Genomic DNA, 20,639 nt, shown 5'->3' on the forward strand with positions numbered 1-20,639 from the left:
TATAAAACTCATATTTAAAAACAAAAGACTCCTTTGTGTGGTTACCATCCAAAAACGAGGTCACATGATCAATGACACAAATTTGCTTAGACTGATGCACAAATACATTTGAAAGAGAAACTTTTTTCTAAGCAATGTCCTACAGCAGGGGTAGTTTTGCAGTATTTTAATTAAAGATAATTACATGTACTAAAGTGCTTCTAACATTTACAGTGTATGTATAGTATATTAAAGGTATATCAATAATATTCAAATAAATGCAACAAAAGCACAATGAATGGACACCATTTTGAAAGCTTATTCCAATATTTAATGTCAAACTGTTTAAAGACAAATGTAGTGCCAAAACTACTGCACAACAGTATAAAAATCAGTTAATTAAAAAAAATCCAGATACAGGAGCAATCTATTATAGTGACACATACATTAACGTTTAAAAAATTGCTATGATGAAGTTGAATATATTTACAAACCAAGAGATGAGATTCAAGTTTGTTATGTGAACATACATTTGTTTCTTCGCTTTAAAGAACAAATAGGCAAAAACATAAGCACAACATTTTACATTCTCAACTTTCATTCTATATCCTTGTGATTATTGGTCACTTTTATTGTAACTATGCAATGAATATGTCCTTTAGCAAAACACCTGATGAACACTGACACTTTTTTATAAAGGCATTAGGCAGAAATCAAGTACAGTTTATGAAGCTGAAAAGAGAAAACAAAATGCTTTAACAATATGGAAAAAGATAAATCACTATTTTCAATATTGGTTCTGCATATATCAAAGAGATCCTGAGGAGGAATGGGACTCCACATGAAGACTTTCAGAAACTGAGACAGAGCAAAGGGTGCACCTCGCTGGACACATCCTACGCATGCCCAAACAACAACACCCAAACACAGTGATGAAGTGGACACCACCAGGAGGATGCAGGATGCAGGAGACAGGGAAGACCAAGGAAGAAACGGAGACAGATGTTTCACGAAGACCTGAAGAATGTCAGTGTCCCATGGGAAGATGGGAAGAACCTGGCCACGGATCGAATACGTTGGAGGACAGTTGTTGCCCAATGTGCCCAGCACAGGACTTGATGATGACGTTGTGAGTTTATAACTGTAGGATATGTTTTCTGTAAAGAGTGTTGCATAATTAAATGTTAAAAGCATTTTTATGTAATAAGTTCACTGATATGTGGGCATTTCTATGAATAAAAGTATGTCTTTAATAGCAAGCAATAATCATGAAAATGATTTACATGCAAACGGGACAGTTATCAGCAGTGTAACTGATCTGATTATGACAAAATAATCGAGTATCTGATGTCATGTGACAAGTCAAATAAGCTTTTCCACTCTTGCAAACAGAGGTAGGTTATGAGGTGTGGAGAGACATCATGTATCACTGGAACATAAACAGACAGGGTCCAATTTGCAATTAATATAAACTTTCTGACAGTGTGTGTGACATCCGACAACTTTCTAAGAAGTGGCGCAACTGATTTACAAATATCGCGATAAATATGTACAGGAATTGAGGCAGTAGCCAATGACAGCACTAGGAGTAAAAGCTGCAGGATTGTGTACGAGTATACAAATATGTACGAGTATCGTACGAATTTGACAACTTGTTAAATCTTGTGAATTATTAAGACTTTCAGATTATGTTCGTACTGATTGGGCTATGGGTTTTGTGAGAAAAGTTTTAAGAAACAACAAATGCTTGATAAAATGTTTGATTTAGGGTTAAAACCAACACATACATACCATTGCGAATATTTGCCTTTGCAGCTGTCCGTCTCCTCCGTTTACTTCTCCTCCAACAATAATGGAATGACTGAGTCCGAAAGGCCCTTTTGGTCTTTTCAGCTGAAAAAAGAGAGAAGAAAATATCATTATGTATAATATATAGGATTATTTAAAGGGAAAAGTACTGATTTACCTTACAAATATTGGATGTTACATTATAAAGCCTTACAAGCATGGCAAGTGTTGTGGTTAATATGCATTTACAACAAATATCACTTTAAAACGTACTCGGTTACTAACGTAACCTCTGTTCTCTCTAGAGAGGGAACGAGTATTGCGTAAGCTAGCTTACGCTGCGGGAAAGTCTCCTTTCTCGAGATACTGAAGCCAAAAATTATCCTAATTTTTTAAAACTCGTCAACGCAGTGCGGCAGCCTGCAGACCTAGGGCAAGCGAATCGCGTGCCCATTGGCTGCTCTGCGGCAACTGCAGCAGCCTATGGCTGAGCCTTGCGCGTGACGTCACGTCCAATGAGCGCGCTTGGCGCGCTTAGTGCATCACAGCCCGTCATTAGGGGTGTGGCTTAGCGTATATAAGCAAGGAACAGAGGCTGCTTCGCTGGTTTCTGTCGCATGAAGCGAAATGAGCTCGTGGCGAGAGCACGGCGGGTTACGCAATACTCGTTCCCTCTCTAGAGAGAACAGAGGTTACGTTAGTAACCGAGTACGTTCTCTTACGAGAGGTTCTCTCGTATTGCGTAAGCTAGCTTACGCTGCGGGAACACCTTTGTCAACGCCGTGTGCGCGCCCAGCATCCTGAATGAATCCCATGGGGAGCCCAGGGAACGCGAAGCGGAGCTGGGCGGCCGAGATACCACAGTACACAAGCACATAATATGGGGCAGGGAGCGGCACAGCCGGTCCAACTAACACTTCCATATAGTGTAGCTCAACCAGTAGAGCTAAATCAGCAGCGTAGCCCGCGCACAGACAGTGGGCTGGCTTACGCGAGACTTAGACTGATAGCACTTTGGCCTGCAAAGCGGGAACTTCCAGGTTGTAAAACCTAACAAACGTGGAGGGGGAGGCCCAGCCTGCCGCTGCACAAATGTCATGAATGGGAATCCCACTGGACCACGCCCACGATGAGGCCATGCCTCTGGTGGAGTGTGCCCGAATGCCCAAAGGGCACTGCAGGTTTTTAGATGCGTAAGCAGCTGCGATAGCATCAAGCTATCCATCTGGATAGGGTGTGTTTCGAGGCGGCGAGACCCTTGGTGCGCCCACCAAACGAAACAAAAAGCTGCTCTGAACGCCTGAAGGCGGCGGAGCGCGAAATATAGCTTCTCAGCGCCCTAACTGGGCAGAGGAGGTGACTATCTGCCTCGCAGCCAGTATTCGGCAGGGCTGAAAGGGAAATGACCTGCGCTCTGAAGGGAGTGCCCAAAATTTTTGGGACGTACCCATGCCTCGGTCTGAGAATAACTTTAGAGTCATTGGGTCCGAACTCGAGGCACGCAGCGTTAGTGGATAACGCGTGAAGGTCTCCCACACGTTTTACTGAAGACAGTGCTATCAGAAAAACGGTTTTGAGCGTGAGGTATTTCATATCCACAGTTTCTAAGGGTTCAAAGGGATGTGCTTTCAGTGCGTCTAAGACCAGTGAAAGATCCCACATAGGAACCGAAGGGGGTCGCGGGGGGTTCATCCTCCTCGCTCCTCTAAGGAAGCGGATGACAAACTCGTTCCTTCCTAATGCGCGGCCCGGCTCTGAAACAGAGAGCGCTGAAATGGCCGCGACATAGACTTTGAGCGTGGAGGGGGACCTGCCCGCGTCCAGTAGCTCTTGAAGGAAGCACAATACTTGCGAGACCCCACATGTCTGTGGATTGAGCCCTCTGGTAGTGCACCATTTGTTAAACACAGACCATTTAGACGTGTAGAGCCGCCTCGTGGAGGGGGCTCTAGATTGTATGATCGTGTTCATCACCCCTTCTGGTAGATCAGCATGTAATTGTTGAGGCTCCACGCATGCAGAGACCAGTGCTCTGGGTGGGGATGCCAAATCGAGCCGCGGGCTTGAGAGAGAAGGTCTCTCCGCACCGGAATCGGCCAAGGGGCTGAGTCTGCCAATTGTATGAGTTCCGGGAACCAAGCTTGGTTCTCCCAGAACGGGGCTATGAGGAGCACTGTGTGGCGCGCTTTCCTGACTCTCTCGATGACCTGAGGCAGCAGAGAGACTGGTGGAAACGCATATAGCGGGCCGCTGGGCCAAGGCTGGGCCAGCGCGTCCTCGCTCTTCGAAAAGAACGCTGGGCAGTGTGCGTTGTCTTTTGACGCAAAGAGGTCGACTTTCGCTCTGCCAAAGCGGCGCCACAGCGACTGGACTGTTTGGGGGTGTAGAGACCACTCCCCAGGGGGAACGTTGTCCCTGGACAGTCTGTCGGGGCCCTCGTTCAGATGGCCAGGCACATGCGATGCTCTCAGAGAGCGCAGAGAGTGCTGAGCCCATACGAGGAGGCGTTCCGTCAGGGCGCAGAGTTGCTTTGATCTGACACCGCCCTGGCGGTTCACATAGGCCACTACTGAAGTGTTGTCCGTGCGGACTAGAACATGGTGACCATGGAGGAAAGGGAGGAAGTGCATGAGCGCTTTCTCGACCGCGAGCATCTCTAGACAGTTTATGTGTAGGAGATTCTCCTGGTCTGACCAGTGGCCAAAGACCGGTCTGCCTTCGAAGAGCGCTCCCCAACCTAGGTTGGACGCGTCTGTTGAGACAACTTTCTGGTGTGAAACCACTCCCATATTCACTCCCGTGTGATACCATTCGGCTGCTAGCCAGGGCTGCAGGGCTGAGACACAGACCTGAGTCACTCTGATTAGCGAGCCGCCGGTCGCCCAGGCTCGATGGGATACGCGCGTTCTCAGCCAGCGTTGAAGCGGGCGCATGCGCAGTAAACCCAGCTGAAGCACTGCTGCAGCTGAGGCCATATGCCCCAGAATGCGCTGAAATGCCTTCAGGGGAACCCGGTTGCCTTCTTTGAAGGATGCAGCGAGGCGCTGGATGCGGCGCGCGCGCTGCTCCGACAATCTGGCCGTCATCGCCACCGAGTCCAGTTCTATTCCGAGAAAGGAAATCGACTGCCGGGGCGAGAGCGAGCTCTTGGTCCAGTTGACCGCTAGACCCAGACCCTCCAGGTGGTCGAGTAGCGCTGTTCTGTGAGACACAAGTTCTGTCTCTGACTGCGCTAGAACGAGTCAATCGTCCAAGTAGTTCAGAATTCGCATTCCCTGACTCCTCAGGGGAGCGAGAGCCGTGTCCATGCATTTCGTAAATGTACGGGGTGCTAAAGACAGGCCGAACGGCAGGACTGTGTATTGATAAGCTCGACCGTCGAAGGCGAATCTCAAAAATGGCCTGTGACGGGGAGTTATCTGGATCTGGAAATACGCGTCTTTCAGATCGAGAGAGATAAACCAGTCCCCTGGGCGAATTTGCGCGAGGATCTGTCTGGTTGTAATCATCCTGAACGGCCGTCTCATGAGAGCCTTGTTCAGATGTCTCAGATCTAAAATAGGTCTTAATGCTCCGTCCTTCTTGGGAACGAGGAAGTAACGGCTGCAAAAGCCTGACTCGCTCAGGGAAGGATGCACCTGTTCTATGGCCCCTTTTCGCAGCAGCTTTGTTATTTCTGCTTGAAGCAGATGTGCTGTTTCCAAACTCACTTTCGTTTCCGTCTGCGCTAGAAAGCGCGGAGGGCGACGAGCAAATTGGAGCGAATAACCGTGTCTTATGGTGTTGAGCACCCATTCTGACGCGCCCTGAATAGCCTCCCATGCTTTTGCATGCATAGCTAGGGGTCGAATGGTCTCTGGGTTCAGATCGCCGCGTTGCGCGGGATGGGGAACCTGTATCAGAGAAGATGGGGCGGCGCGCGCGCCGCCGATGCTCGGACACGAGGGCAGAAGAACAGGGCTGGCCGACTGTGCAGAATTTAGTAGCTCGATCTCGGACGATGGAGCGTGAACTGCTGTCAAATAACCCAGGCGCGAGAGCGGCGTGGGGATTATGGTGTCTGAAAGTGGGCGCGTGTGCTCGTGAGCTGGCGCGGGATTTGCACTTATGACACGGCCAGTGTTTGGGGGCTTTATGAGGTTTGCAACCTGTCTGGCAGAGCGGGCAGTGGGCAGGTGTGAGCACAGGGCTGTGGGCACATTTCCTACACTTGATGCTCGAGCGGAAAGTTTCCGCTTTAACCCTCTGGGGACTAAGCCCTTTTTGGTCAGTTTTCTCTATTTTTACATTTGGGCTTATAAACCAAGTAATGGAGATGGAACACCATGTGTTTGGTATCTATGGATTCAGAAGACCCTAAGCTAACAAAAGAATGCATGTAATGTGTTTATAAAGGAAGTATGAGTAAAAAAATTAAAATAAACTAGATAATTTCAAAAACGAAAATTTTATTTTAGTAATTTATTACTGAAAATCACACCTTACACAACAATAGTGAACAGTTTTTGAACAAAATATATATTTTTCAAACCCTTTACTTGACAGACATTTGTAATTGTTCAATCAAAAGTGTAAAGAACAATTAAATAATGAACTTTATATACAAACAGTCCCAGGCGTTTTTTCTCAGGCATGCCAGTGATTCGAATTTCTCCTCGTCACTTTCCAGTAACTGTTAATTGTTCCAGAGCTTGTTCTGAGGTAAATATTTTACTGCTTGCCATCATAAAAGTGCTAAAACAATAAAATAATAATGCTATAATTGCTAATATGCTATATATATAAACATTATAATTGTTCTGTCTCTCTCATATAAATCTGTGTGTGTAATTCTACGCTCCGTTCGCTCTCTGTCTCCTTCTCCACTCGACGCTGTTTGCGTCATATCATTTACTATAGTACCACCCCTTGCAAGGCTACAGAGTCCTCTGATTAGCTAGAATACGTCATGGTAACCTTCCTCTGATTGGGCAAGAAAAATATTCCTCCCAGCGGCAATTTTTCCATTGGTCTTTGTGCGTGGAATATTCCTAACAACATCGATTTCATTGGCCTTCTACGCAGTGGTATTGCACAACAAGGAAGTGTGTACACCATATACCACTGTTTTCAGCGGAGTCTGAGGAAGACGGCAAAAAAGACCGCATCTCTCTATCATTAATAGTTTTTAAGATAATTACACATTTGTAAAAGTATGCCATTTTGGGCGGTACCGCCCAATCCGTCCCCAGAGGGTTAAGAGATAGCGCTCTGGACGCGTTGCCATGGGAACCCGGTCTGTGTGAGGCAGTGAGCACACGGGAGCGGGCACTTTTTCTACACTTAATACCCCTGCGGCTTGAGCCGTAGCAATTTGAGGTAACTGAGTGACAGAGCGAGCAGCGAGTAGTTGTGAACACGGGAGTGTGGGCACATTTACTACATTTAGTACTCGAGCGGTGTGAGGCCGCTTTATGAGAGAGCGCTCTGGGCGCGTTACCATGGGGATTGTACTTGTGTGAAGCAGTGAGCACATGGGTGTGGGCACATTTTCTACACTTAAAGCACTTATACTCTTTTTGAGATTTATCTGGGTCGCCGTGAAAACGGCGTTTGTGTGCAGGCGAGCGAGTGTTAATACTGGCTCGTTGGCTGCGGTGTGTGCTGCTGCAGTAGCCTGAACATAGGGGACTGACAGAGCTGTGCGTTTCGATGGCGGTCCGGCCGTAGCGGGACTCAACCATCTTTTCCTCCTTGCGGATGCTAGGAGGACTTCGCGGGCTCGGGCTTCAACGCGATCTTGGGCCGCGGGCCCCGTGGGGGCGGCGGTCTGTGACGGCTGGTCGAGCGCGACCTGGGGCGATTGCCCTGGCATCGCTGCGAAGCGCTGGGGGGCCTGGAAGAGCGCTGGTTAGAGCTGCGCACAGGAGGCTGAGTTTGAGGGCGGCCTGTGGCTGAGCTCGAACGGCGGGGCAGGAAGAGGTCCATCGCCTGCGACGCCTTTTGTACCTCAGAGAACCGATCCACAATTCCGCTGACCGCAGGGCCAAAGAGGCCGGTGGGCGAGAGTGGTGCGTTCAGAAACACAGCGCGCTCTGACTCACTCATGTCCGCGAGCGTCAACCAAAGGTGTCTGTCGATGACGGTGAGCGCGGCCATGGATCTGCCGATGGCTTGAGCAGCGGTCTTGGTAGCGCGCAGCGCGAGATCCGTAGCGCTGCGCAGATCGGTTAAGGCAGACTGATCCGAGCCCTTCTCGTCCAGTTCACGGAGGAGGTCGGCTTGAAGGATCTGGAGAATAGCCATTGAGTGCAGGGCGGAAGCAGCCTGGCCGGAGGCGGCGAAAGCGCGGCCGGCGAGAGCTGAGGTGGTCCTGCAGGCTTTAGACGGCAGGGCAGACTTTGAGCGCCATCTAGCAGACGGCGGGCAAAGGTGCGTTGCCACAGCATCCTCAACGGCGGGGATGCCGTTATAGCTGTTCTCGGCGGCTCCGTCCACCTGGGAGAGAGCCGAGGAGACTGGCGAGCGGAGTCTGGTGGAGAACGGAGCGTTCCAGGACTTAGAGAGCTCGGCGTGGAGCTCAGGCAGGAAGGGTGCTGACCTAGAGGCAGGCGCAGGGCGGCGGCTAGGCAGAAAAAACCCATCAAGGCGATTGGGCTCCGGCTCCTTAGGTGGGGACCAATCCAGTCCCATTCTCTCGACCGCTAAAGTGAGGAGGCGGAGAAGCTCTGCGTCAACACTAGCGCGGGTTCGAGAAGACTCCAGAGTCGAGGGGGCGGAGCGGTGAGAGCCCGACCACTCCTCGCTGTCAGACGCGAGCAGAGAGCAGCTGTCAGCGGCATCATCTGCATCATCCCCCAGGGCGACGGCAGTGCGGGCAGTGGCCGGCCGCTGCGCGTCGGTGAAGGGTGGGGGGGAAGGAGAGAGCGAGGCTCGCGGGAGAGGTTCCGGCGAGCACTCAGCTGTAGCGTCCAGTTCCGGCGGCCTTTGAGAGCGACGTTTCTTCTTACGTGGCCCGGAAGAAGCGGCCGGAGAAGGTGGAGTTTCTTCAAATTTAGCGAGTCGAGCCCGTAGGGTCGACATCGGTAACTCCTCACACTGTTCGCAGCCGCCCTCGGAGAGAGCGCGAACAGCGTGGTCAAAACCCAGGCAGAGAGCGCACAGCACGTGGCGGTCTCCGTCGCTGAGCGCGGCTCTGCACGAGCCACAGGATGTGCGAGGCATTTGAAACAACGCCTCGCGCTCTTTTAGATGCAAGTGTGTCGCGGCGGACACACAAACACACAACACAGAGCAGAAAAGGATATATATGCCGGATGGCGCAGCAGGCAGGGAAGGCTGAAGGCGGCGAGCGGCCGGCGTCCTCAGGCTGAGATCCTCGGCGTGCTGGTCGCTGGATTCGACGGCGGCTTCCTCGGAGATCAGCGATGCGAAGAGCTTCGCTGAAGAGACAGAAATCAGCGAAGCAGCCTCTGTTCCTTGCTTATATACGCTAAGCCACACCCCTAATGACGGGCTGTGACGCACTAAGCACGCCAAGCGCGCTCATTGGACGTGACGTCACGCGCAAGGCTCAGCCATAGGCTGCTGCAGTTGCCGCAGAGCAGCCAATGGGCACGCGATTCGCTTGCCCTAGGTCTGCAGGCTGCCGCACTGCGTTGACAAGTTTTAAAAAATTAGGATAATTTTTGGCTTCAGTATCTCGAGAAAGGAGACTTTCCCGCAGCGTAAGCTAGCTTACGCAATACGAGAGAACCTCTCGTAAGAGAACTATCAATACTGAGGTAAAAGCATGGTAAGTTTTGTGATTACTGTCCTTACTAAACCAATCACAGTAAAACTAAGGTTACTGAGGTTTAAAGCATGGTAAGTTTTGTGGTTACTGTCCTTTTACCACACCTATCACAGTAAAACTATGGTTACTGTGGTAAAAGCATGGTAAGTGTTGTGGTTACTGTGCATTTACAATAAGTACCACATTAAAACTACAAATAGTGTGGAAAAAGCATGGTAAGTTTTGTGATTACTGTCTTTTTACTACACTTATCACAGTAAAACTAATGTTACAGTGGTAAAATGGTAAGTGTTGTTTTACTGTGCTTCTACTACAAATACAACTTTGGAACTAATTGTACTATTTTTAATCTGATATGAATAGGCTTGTTTGAGATGAGCAAAATCTGCGCAGAATCGATCACCGGTGATCACCGCGAGATGCATGCCGGTTAGAAATGTGTCCGAGTGCGGTCCGCCTTGCTCTGATGTCATGCTGACGTACGTCAAAAATCTCTCGCGAGCGCAAGGCGCACGTGCCGGATTCTGCAGTCGGGCGCAGTTGCTCTCCACCGACTGCGCTGATCAAAAGCATGATGGGAAACGACTTACTGACGACACAGCTTAATGCTCATTGGTTTAAACAACTGCGATGTATTGTTGTCTTTTAAAATGTTTGATTTTAAAACTCTAATATCATGTTTTATGTGTATAGCCTATGTTATGTGTGAATATTCCCAAACTATCTGACAGTGCGATCTCTTTGGGTTATGCAATTTATTTTTTTATAAAAAAATAATAATAATAAAAAAAAAACACGTCTGTATTAAAGAAAAAAATATTGATAAACATGTATTTGGAATGGAATTAAATAACAAGTACTTTGGGTGTCTTGTTCATTTTATTTATTTTCATATAGAAGCAACAGAACTTAAATTCCATCCAGTTTATTGGCAACACTGTGCACGAGCGTGAATCCCGTGAATCCCGCGATATCCATCTTTGATCTCACAGGTGTCAGATCCACTGCGTGAAGAGAGAACTGTCCGGCTTGCCTGCTCTTTTTTCACTCCTCCTCTCACTGCAGCCGCCTACTCTCGCATACATTTCAGGCGAGGCAAGGCGCATCTCAAACAAGCCTAAGATCTAGGCCTATAGCACGTCACGTGACAGGCAGTGTTAATCACCCTGTTTTGAATTAGAAAGCAATGAAACGCAAAGTCTCTGTGGAGATGGCAGATATAATGGCAGATTAATATTGACAAACAGAAAAGACATGATATCACAGCGTATTTAGGTATTTACTTAACAACATCTGACACACGTGACCTTAACTGATGCCAATATCGCGATGTGTTCGGAACGACTTCTGCAGCGCGATTTCCTACTGATAAAATATAATTTTAAAAATATCAATAAACAGCAAAGCAATCCAGCTTCCCTGGCAATAAGACCGAAATAATAACATTAAAAAAATACATAAAAATACATAAGATCTCGTGAATAAATGTTGATTAAACAGCTTCTCTGCTGCAGCCGACAGCCAGGCAGAAAGAATCGTGCTGTTATCACGAAAGACGGTTCCCACTGAAAATACATTAGTTTAAAAAACGTGCTGGTATTACGAAAATAACGAAATAAACGTGTCCGTGGCACGAATCAATAGATTAAATTACGTGACCATATCACAAACTGCCGTGAGACTGGGTTGCAACGATCACGTGCGTTGTTAAAATCACCGCTGAATGATCACGTGCGTTGTTAAACTCACTGCTGAACGCGCTAAACCTTTGCGGGGACTTTGATATCAGATTGCGAGGGGTTTTAAACATCAAAAACCAGTATGAGGGCCAGATAAAAATTATCTGGGTGCCACCATTGACTCTCCCTGGCATAGATAATATTTTGTAGCCCAATGAGAAAAAAAGGAGTAAATAATTAAAACTAAATGAACAGCATTAGCTGCTACGTGTGAAAAGAAACCTGCTTTGGATGTATTATGTTCAGGACAAACGTATAGTACACCTTAAACAGAAAATTATGTAGCCTATGTCATCATTTACTCGCCCACAACGTGTTCTAAACCTGCATGAAGTTCTTTCCTCTGAACATAAAATAAGATATTTTGAATAATGTTGGTAAATAGTGGCTGGTCCGCATGGACTTCTATAATAGAAAAAATACTTTGGATGTCAATGGGGACCAGTAACTGTTTGGTTGCTCATGTTCTTTAAAATATCTTCTTTTGTATACAGCACATTAAATAATTTAATGGAAGTTATGAACAAGTTGAGGGTGAGTAAATGGTGACAGAATTTACCATTTTGAGTAAACTAACCCTTTATCCAACACCATTGTTAATTTCATCTTTTGTTTTATTTTCAAGTTTGTGGTCTGAATTATGTAGTCTGAAATGTCGGAGGTGTATTTTGGAGTCTTTTTTTGTGATTGCCTTCGTAATGGTGATAACATCTACAGGTGAGTAAGATGACATCAACTAAATTAGCTGAAGTATGCATTAGTTAAGCAGGCAAACATGTTCTTTTCTGTTCTTTATTTTGAATTTGCAGCGGCCATTCCCTCCGGACTGTACATCACTGCTGACGCTCTCCACTAATACACAGAACGGGTTGACGTTGGAGGAGGAAGAGGAAAGTGAAAGTGAAAGTGAAAGTGACACGTGACGGCCAACTATGGTAACCCATACTTGGAATTTGACCTCTGCATTTAACCCATCCAAGTTAATGCACACACATTAGGAGCAGAGTAGTGAGTAGTTAACACACACACACTGCAAACGATACACACCCAGAGCAGCGGGCAGCCTTTGTGTGGCGCCCGGGGAGCGATTAGGGGTTAGGTGCCTTGCTCAAGGGCACCTCAGTCATTTCCCACCGGTTCTGGAATCGAACCAGCAACCTTGGGTTACCAGTCCAACTCCCTAACCACTGGGCCATGACTGCCCCTCATGGGTTAGCTCAAGGGTTAGCAATATTAGGGTTAGGTATATTGCTAACCCCTCAAGGGTTAGCAATATACCATTATCAATATAGCAAAGTTTTGCTAACTAATATTTTTTATGTTGTTTAATGGATTAAAAACTATAAACACCATACAACATTATATCTTACCTCATCTTCACCCCACATGTTATTGTTGTTAGTAATAAGTTCTGTTATTGTATTTTAGTTTTTTTCTGTAAACTATAACACTAAAAGGCTGCTGTGACTTTGTCTGTTTCAGGAGAGTCTGTTCTCAAAGCAAAAACATGGATGCTGACAATGAAGGGCAGAATCATCATCCAGTTACAACTGCTAACAGACGACTCTTCAGCATTAGCTTAGCTGTCTATTTTGTCGAATGCAGAATCAGGTAAACCAATATATATATATACATATATATTTTTTTTACATTACATACATTTACATGCATGCATTTGGAAGTCACTTTTATCCAAAGCAACTTACATTGTATTAAGTTTAATTTAAATTATCCATTCCCTGGAAATCTAAGCTACAGGAATGTATTGAAAAATAATGAAGCTTTAATGATTTTAATGTAATGTATTATGGGGTAATACCATCCCTGTAGGTTAGGGGTGGAAATCGGCAAAAATTTGATGATTCGATAGTATTGCGATATTTGGGCCACAATTCAATATTATTGCGCTTCCTAACATTGCGATACAGCAAGTATTGCGATTCGATTCTGCGATTATATTGCGATTCATGTCCCCCATATTATTCAAAGACATTACAAAAAATAAGACTGCTCAACTCACTTCAAATGTCACATTAAATCTGTGAACATCTTCTACACATTTACTGGAGGCTAGTGCAAAAACTTTGTCCTTGAACATTCAGGAGGACCTTATTACAGAACGTAATTGTATGAACGCGTCACCACCGCATTAGCACCAAAAACATGGAGATTTTATTTTAGAGAATAATTACACAACCTATTCGATATACTATAATTCTATAATTAAATAAACTAATCGAATATCCAAAAATTGTGAATCATCCCTGCATGTAGGCTAATACCTTGTTTTTTTCCCAAAATCTTCACTTACGTCTCGATTTTCGAAGGGGATTATAAACGTTTCTTCCTTGGTTCGCTTTTATTTAGGCCTATTACATTCACATTCTTTACTGTGGTAAAGTAGAAAAACGTTGTAGGACAGATAGCCTACATTTTTACTTGCACGTCAGATTCATTTCAACACAGTTTTTGCTTGTTATTAGACATGTACGGCGCGTCAAGTTTATTTGATTTTTAGTTTCACTCTCTTTGGCAGCGCAATTTCAAACATAGCTTAAATGTCTTGCCCTTGTGGAAGATTAAATTCACTTTTCATACCTTTTACAACAAGTAGAAAACATGAAGATATCAGAAAATAGATCGATGGTCTCTTTCCTCCTCGTGTCATCCCTCTCAAAGCACAGAGCGGTATGGCTTCATGTGGAATCACGTGTCTTTGTGTGGAAGTAAACGAAAGTTTTTTTTTCTTTTTTAAATAGATTTAACTTTTCTATTATGTAAGTTTCTAATATTTACTGATATGTATTTGAATGCTTTACAGGCTTTGTGTTGCTTCTTTGACGGAATTGCTCAAATAAAGATTTTTTTTGCTCGAATAAACTACATTTTTTTATTTCAATTTTCATAATAACCCCCCAACCACTGCAGCCCAGCAAACACGTGACGTAACGGCGACCAAAAGTGACGTCAGTATTGGTCGTGGGTTCGTCACGTCACCAAAAGACTGTAGGCTTGTTTGAGATGCGCCTCGCCTCGCCTGAAATGTAGGCGAGAGTAGGCGGCTGCAGTGAGGGGAGGAGTGAAAAAAGCGCAGGCAAGCCGGACAGTTCTCTCTCGCAGTGGATCTGACAGCTGTGAGATCAAAGATGGATATCGCGGGATTCGCGGGATTCACGCTCGTGCACAGTGTTGCTAATAAACTGGATGGAATTTAAGTTCTGTTGCTTTTATATGAAAATAAATATAATGAACAAGACACCCAAAGTAGCCTACTTATTTAATTCCATTCCAAATACATGTTTATCAGTCTTTTTTTCTCTAATACAGACATGTTTTTTATTTTATTTATTTTTTATAAAAAATACATTGCATAATCCATAGAGATCGCACTGTTAGATAGTTTGGGAATATTCACATATACATAAAACATGATATCAGAGTTTTAAAATCAAACATTTTAAAAGAGAACAATACATCACGGTTGTTTAAACCAATGAACATTAAGCTGTGTCGTCAGCAAGTCGTTTCCCATCATGCTTTTGATCAGCGCAGTCGGTGGAGAGCAACTGCGCTCGACTGCAGAATCCGACAGGTGCGCCTTGCGCTCGCGAGAGATTTTTGACATACGTCAGCATGACATCAGAGCAAGGCGGACCGCACTCGGACACATTTCTAACCGGCATGCATCTCGCGCTGATCACCGGTGATCGATTCTGCGCAGATTTTGCTCATCTCAAACAAGCCTTATGCCACGACGTTGTGGCAACGTCATCACAAAGTAATCTCGTGACCACAGCTCTTGGTCGCTTCCTTACCTTCCCACAACGTTGTCTAAAGACCAGCTGATGACCAATTATTTTGGTCATTTTCTAACCTCCTCACCACGTCTTAGCCACGTCATTTCTTGACTTTAAGCAGATGTACATTTTAATAGAAGAATTTGTTTTCAGATGTTTTATATGTACAGGTGCTGGTCATATAATTAGAATATCATCAAAAAGTTGATTTATATCAGTAATTTCATTCAAAAAGTGAAACTATAATTTAATTATATATATATACACACACACATATATATATATATATATATATATATATATATATTATTATTATTATTATTATTTAAATTTTTTACCCTATTCACCTGTAGTGTCTCACTTAAAGGTAGGGTAGGTAATCATTTTTCTAAAAAAAAAACATTCCAAATTTGTTTAAACTGTCTTTATATACCAATACATAATTAAAATGTAAGTACTCTGAAAAAGAAAATATAAAAATCGAGTGACTGTAGACCTTTTAATCTGCAATAAACACAGCTCATTATTTCCATTCACTCCCACCCCCTCCCTTCTGAGCTCCTTCCAAAGCCACGCCCCCAAAACACATGAACGCGCGACGCCAAACGCTCAGGCTCAGCTGGAAGACGCATTTATTACCTGAGACGAGTGGAGAGGAAGGAGCGCAGTACATACAGTGACATCATGTCAGAATCACATGTAATAAAATACCTAACTTTATCACTATGAATATAAACAAATAAGATTTCTTTTAGTACTCACTATCAAGCTAGCATATCGATAATGGTAAAGTTTCATTCGGTAACGAGCTATATTTATAAGGCAAAACTAAAAACAGGTTGCATTGATACACGTTTTTCCATTACCATCAGTTACACTGTGATGAAGGTGAATTTCGTGTAAGATTCATAACATATACGGTGTTTTGCATGTAAGAGTTTCCATGATGAAAACATTGTTGACTCTAATGAAGACTAACGTACACTCCGAGTCCGGAGACAAGTACCGCATCGTCGGTTCGAGGACAGGTCCGGGGTTGAGGGCGAAGCAGAGGAGGTCGTTCAAGAGTGCGGGCAGGGTCCGAGGAAGTAGTTTTTGCCTTGTTTGCCTTCGCTGACTGCATATGCAGGTGCTTTGAGCTGAATATTTCCGGGAACGGTGACATGTGATGAGTGCATGCAGGGCAGTGCACGCAGGGCAGCGCGCGCAGTGGGGCTCGGGGCGGGCACGAGACATGAAGGCATCTGATTGGTTCTTTACATTCGCACCGAATGGCAGTGATTGGTCAGAGTTTTTACTGTCCTGCAGCTGCTACAGAGGTCTGATTTTTTTCATTCCTTTTTCTAAACACATAATGTATTGACTACTATCAGGATGGAAGGACCATTTCACCCAGTATAAAAAAAAGTGTTTCTGAACAGGAACACCTACCCTACCTTTAAGACTCATTTAAGTCATACAGATTTCAACAATTTCACTTCGGTACAGTAGGGGGCAGTATATGCAACTCTCAAACGCTTTCAGCCTCCCCATATCCACAAAAGGAGAGCTTCCGCTGCTGGTTGTGTTGAATCGAAGAAAGAAGAAATACACCATTCCTTCACGACGAAACACAGGTAAGTGTAAATACAACCCGCCATAAGGGTCCCACACATTCTCTAAAGTATTTTCCGAATTTTACATTTTAACCAAGATCTCTGTTTCAAATGTAGGTTAAAATGGTCGGCAAACGCGCCCGCGCGTTTTGCTAGATTTTCTTCACATTGTAGCACAATAAACTTAAATTTCTCCGTCATTTATGGTCATACAGAAAAAAGAAATATAAAAAAGAATCTGTGAGATGTCTCCTTTTGTATGTGTCCACTTACAATCAAATCAAAACATTGTGCTTTTGTAAAATAAAGAAAATAAACAGGGTGTGCGTTCTGCCTCTCCGTCGCGGTGAACTTTTTTTTCTTGAGCACGTCTATAACTGAAACAAAACTCAGCGAATACTTGTCACACATTTATGAGCCATATACCTTTATAAACATTTAAGTGTGTACTTTTAAATTATCGGATTCAAACTGAAAACAAATATTCTCTGCTTAAGTAATTTGTATAAAACCAACAAGATGTCCAGCTTCTCAAACGCTTGCTCATTTTTAATTTGACCACGCGCGCAAAAGAGATTGACATGCAAATCGTAAATTTTTTCGCAAATTTACTGCTGTAGTCTCTTACTGTGGTAATTTATTTCATTATCCTGGTAAATAGAATAGCTTATTTCAGCTTTATTATTTAATTGTTGTTTTGTATTATTATATATTGTTTTTCTCCCTTCCCAATTCCTAGAAACCCTGTTTTTGTTAGGAAATGTTGTATTCACACAATAGTGGTGTGGGAAACTATTAAACTCACATCTATTTTCTTCCATTGCAGATTTCCGTGATTTCCGATTTCAGTGAAGATTGACAGTGTTTTTCAGGTAAGCATGTTTTATAAAAAGTGATAGTATCAAATGCACTATACTATGTTATTGGGGGACTGTAAACTATTCTGTTTTTAGAACTTGACAATCCCCTAACTTACACCTTTTCAGAAATATATCAATTGGCGATCATATCCTTACACAACACATGGTCTCAAGTGGATAATTGCTTTTGCTTATTTTATTCACAAACCATACTTTTTCACAATGTTAGGGCGTTGTAGTTACATGGAGTTTTAGGTTCTCTAGCTAAACTGGCATCATAAAACTTGATTGTATTTTAGGATGAAGCCAAGAATCTATTTACAGTCCTGGAGAGCTACCAGACGCACTCTCCAAAAACTCCATGCAAGCCAGGCAGAAAATGCCCGTGCGAGCCAGACAGGGAATATCTGAATGTCACGAAGAGGGGAACAACCTGATCCTAATACTTGGATTTCCAGGAAAGTCAAGGTGTTTAGTGGTGTTACAGGTACAGTTGTATTAATTTCTTGTCCTGTTTTTGCTGTGCATGCTTAAGTAATTTTTTTTGAAAGCTGCTAAGAAAGCAAAATACATTGCATCATGTAGAATACTTGTGAAATGTTTCAACTAATCCTATATTGTTTGTACTTTCCCTAATGTTCACATTTCTTTGTTGCTGACTTTAACCAGGCACTTCGGTGGTTGAGAAAGGCCGAAACAATGTCAAACGTGGAAAGTGCCGAGGATGGGGCTGTTCTCTCAAAAAGGACATCAAAAAGGCCAGCAAAATTTGCTTACAGCAGCGATGAGGGTATTTACATCTTCATGTAGTTATTTATTACATGCTGTATCCCTGACTGGTTTGTTGACTGGAGTTTATTGTATGCTTTTTAGATGAAGACTCTGCGGAACAGGTCCTCCATACTAATAAGAAATCCAGAGGTATGATATTAAATAATTGTTCAATATTTCTCAAGCATGCCATGCTTCACAAGACTGTCCTCTATAAGAAAATCGCTAGCATTACGTTTTTGGAAATCATTAGACAGGGTCCCGTAAATGAATGATTAACCAAAGTATCTTGGTAATATGTATCATCTAGATTTGTCCCATGGACCACCAGAGGTGCCTTTCCGCAGACAAACACTATGAACAGTAAGTTAAAAATTGTTGCATAAGCTTTGTCAAGTTGTGCAGATCTATATTAAAATATACCTTATGTTGACATTTTTTATTTATTTACACAGACCTTGATCCAGTTAGTCCTATTCAGCCTGAGATGTCTGATGGTATGATTATATTTTTAGTGTTGGTTTAATGACTTTGAAAATCTTGTTTATTTGTAAGTGTTACAGTTATCAACATGGTGACACACAAGAAATGTAGCCTGGTGATTTGAACTTTGGTAGTTCTTGTTTTATAACATGCTGAACCTAAGTGTTGAGTTTAATCGCTTGCATTTTGTATTGCATATGTGCACACAGAAACTGCCAGCTGCTCCTCAAGTGTGTCGGACTCTATCTCCGCCTTAACCCAAACGGTTACAGTAATGCAAGGTATGTTTATTTTTATTGTGGGTAAATTTCAGTCATGTAATAACTGCAATGTGTTATCTTTGCACTTTGTACATTTCTGACCTTCATTTTAATGTCTCAGAAACATTTTGCATTTCTGAAACAGAGACACTTAAGGCAATGTTGACCCGCCAGGATGTGATGGCAAAAAACATCCAGGAGATCCTTCTCCGGTTAAACCAGACTGGAGGAGCCAGCCAGGGTCCGGAGACTCCAACAGAAATCGATGTGGCCCAGTCTTTGGAAGAACTTGCTGTCAAAACTGAAAGAGCTTCCGGACTACAAGATTTATTTAAGATTTATTTAAATTGTTTGTCTAGGACAGGTGCAGTCAGTCTCAGAAGTGGCGGTCCCACAAGAGATCAATAACCAGCAATTCAGTGACACAGATTAATTTTCAGATGAAGAGCTTTTTAAAGTGTTTTACATACTGATGTTTATTTTTTTTCATTTTTTCTTTAATGTATAGTTGTTAATTTTTTTCCCCATTTGTTGTTATAGTGTCTGTTAAATTCTGTTAAATAAAATCTGCAAAAACACTTTTCAGTTCTTCCAATTATTCTTCAATGTTTTTTAACATGTTTACATTAGTGAATGTTTAAACATGTTTTTACCAATTGTTTGAGTAAAATGTCAAGATTTGAACAGTAATGCTAGTTGAAACAACAAACTTAAGTTCTGAACAAGAACCACAATTATCGATGTTGCTGTGACAGTAGTGGCAGGTAAATGCTAGTATAAATGGATGTCAATAAATCCACTGCAGAATGAATATATATATGAATATATGAAAAACTGTCAAAAGTCATCAAATGACCAATCGGCGACCTTAATTAAATAACGTTGTCGCAACGTACTGGAGACGTTGTCACGACGTCGGTTGGCGACGTCGTAGCGACCTCTTTTGGTGTTTCACTTTGACGGTTGTGGCGACGTCATATGCTAACGTAAGCGTGACTAAAAATGACCAGCACGTGACGTCGTCACAACGTCATATTGTTTGCTGGGAGGTAGTTGGTCCATTACCACCGCAGTGGTAAAAAACACTGCCACCGTCACAGCCTTATAACCTATATTGGAATACTTTGCGCTACTTTATCAATATAATTGCGTGCGCAAAATATCGCGACACTGAACAGAATCGATTTTTCCCCCACCACTACTGTAGGTGGATTCAGAATCAGATGTAGTGCTTTTATTAACGCCAAAGTACATGCAGCATCAAGTTTGAGGGTTAGGGAAAATTCTGCCAACACCAAAATTATATATTTTTCCCTGCTTGTGTTTGCAGGTTCATTCTGAGAGTCAACCCTGATGGCACCAAACACCAAAGGCACAGATCAGATGGAAATCTGGAAAGGTCCAAAGAAAAGCATCAAACCCTCAGTGTTTCTCATCAGAGAGCTTGTCAACTTTGACTGGCAAAATTACTGAAATGTAACAACACAACACTGACTTTGACTGTATTTTATTGTTTTAAGGCCTGTTTTGCTTTTCAGTGTGTGTACGTTTTTGCCATGCTACAGATACAAATGGTCACCAGGAGATTAATTC

At 43.6% G+C, this 20,639-nt stretch overlaps 1 protein-coding gene and 1 long non-coding RNA gene across 2 annotated transcripts; one reads left to right on the top strand and one right to left on the bottom strand.

Moving 5' to 3' along the window:
• Window positions 1-393: 393 nt before the first annotated feature.
• On the bottom strand, window positions 394-14,610 carry LOC311295935. Its single transcript, XR_014628433.1, has 3 exons — window positions 13,879-14,610; window positions 1,771-1,872; window positions 394-1,136 (listed from the first exon to the last, which is right to left on the bottom strand). It is a non-coding gene; the product is annotated as an uncharacterized lncRNA (long non-coding RNA).
• A 3,237-nt stretch (window positions 14,611-17,847) lies between these two features.
• LOC311296236 (uncharacterized protein) lies at window positions 17,848-19,597 on the top strand. Its single transcript, XM_084417911.1, has 7 exons — window positions 17,848-18,019; window positions 18,202-18,322; window positions 18,406-18,453; window positions 18,614-18,666; window positions 18,759-18,800; window positions 18,996-19,067; window positions 19,192-19,597. The coding sequence occupies exons 1-4, from the start codon at window positions 17,894-17,896 to the stop codon at window positions 18,661-18,663; spliced, it is 345 nt and encodes a 114-aa protein (XP_084274037.1). The 5' UTR covers window positions 17,848-17,893; the 3' UTR covers window positions 18,664-18,666; window positions 18,759-18,800; window positions 18,996-19,067; window positions 19,192-19,597.
• The last annotated feature ends 1,042 nt before the right edge of the window (window positions 19,598-20,639 follow it).

The sequence above is a fragment of the Rutilus rutilus genome, assembly GCF_951802725.1.
Source record: "Rutilus rutilus genome assembly, chromosome: 8".
Taxonomy (NCBI): domain Eukaryota; kingdom Metazoa; phylum Chordata; class Actinopteri; order Cypriniformes; family Leuciscidae; genus Rutilus; species Rutilus rutilus.

What these genes read in the sequence shown, in the direction of transcription:
- LOC311296236 (XM_084417911.1), top strand. Translation starts at nt 17,894, where the DNA reads ATGCAAGCCAGGCAGAAAATGCCCGTGCGAGCCAGACAGGGAATATCT. An exon ending in GGTGTTTAGTGGTGTTACAG is followed by an intron (nt 18,020 to 18,201) that starts GTACAGTTGTAT and finishes GACTTTAACCAG; the next exon opens with GCACTTCGGTGGTTGAGAAA. An exon ending in TACTAATAAGAAATCCAGAG is followed by an intron (nt 18,454 to 18,613) that starts GTATGATATTAA and finishes TGTATCATCTAG; the next exon opens with ATTTGTCCCATGGACCACCA.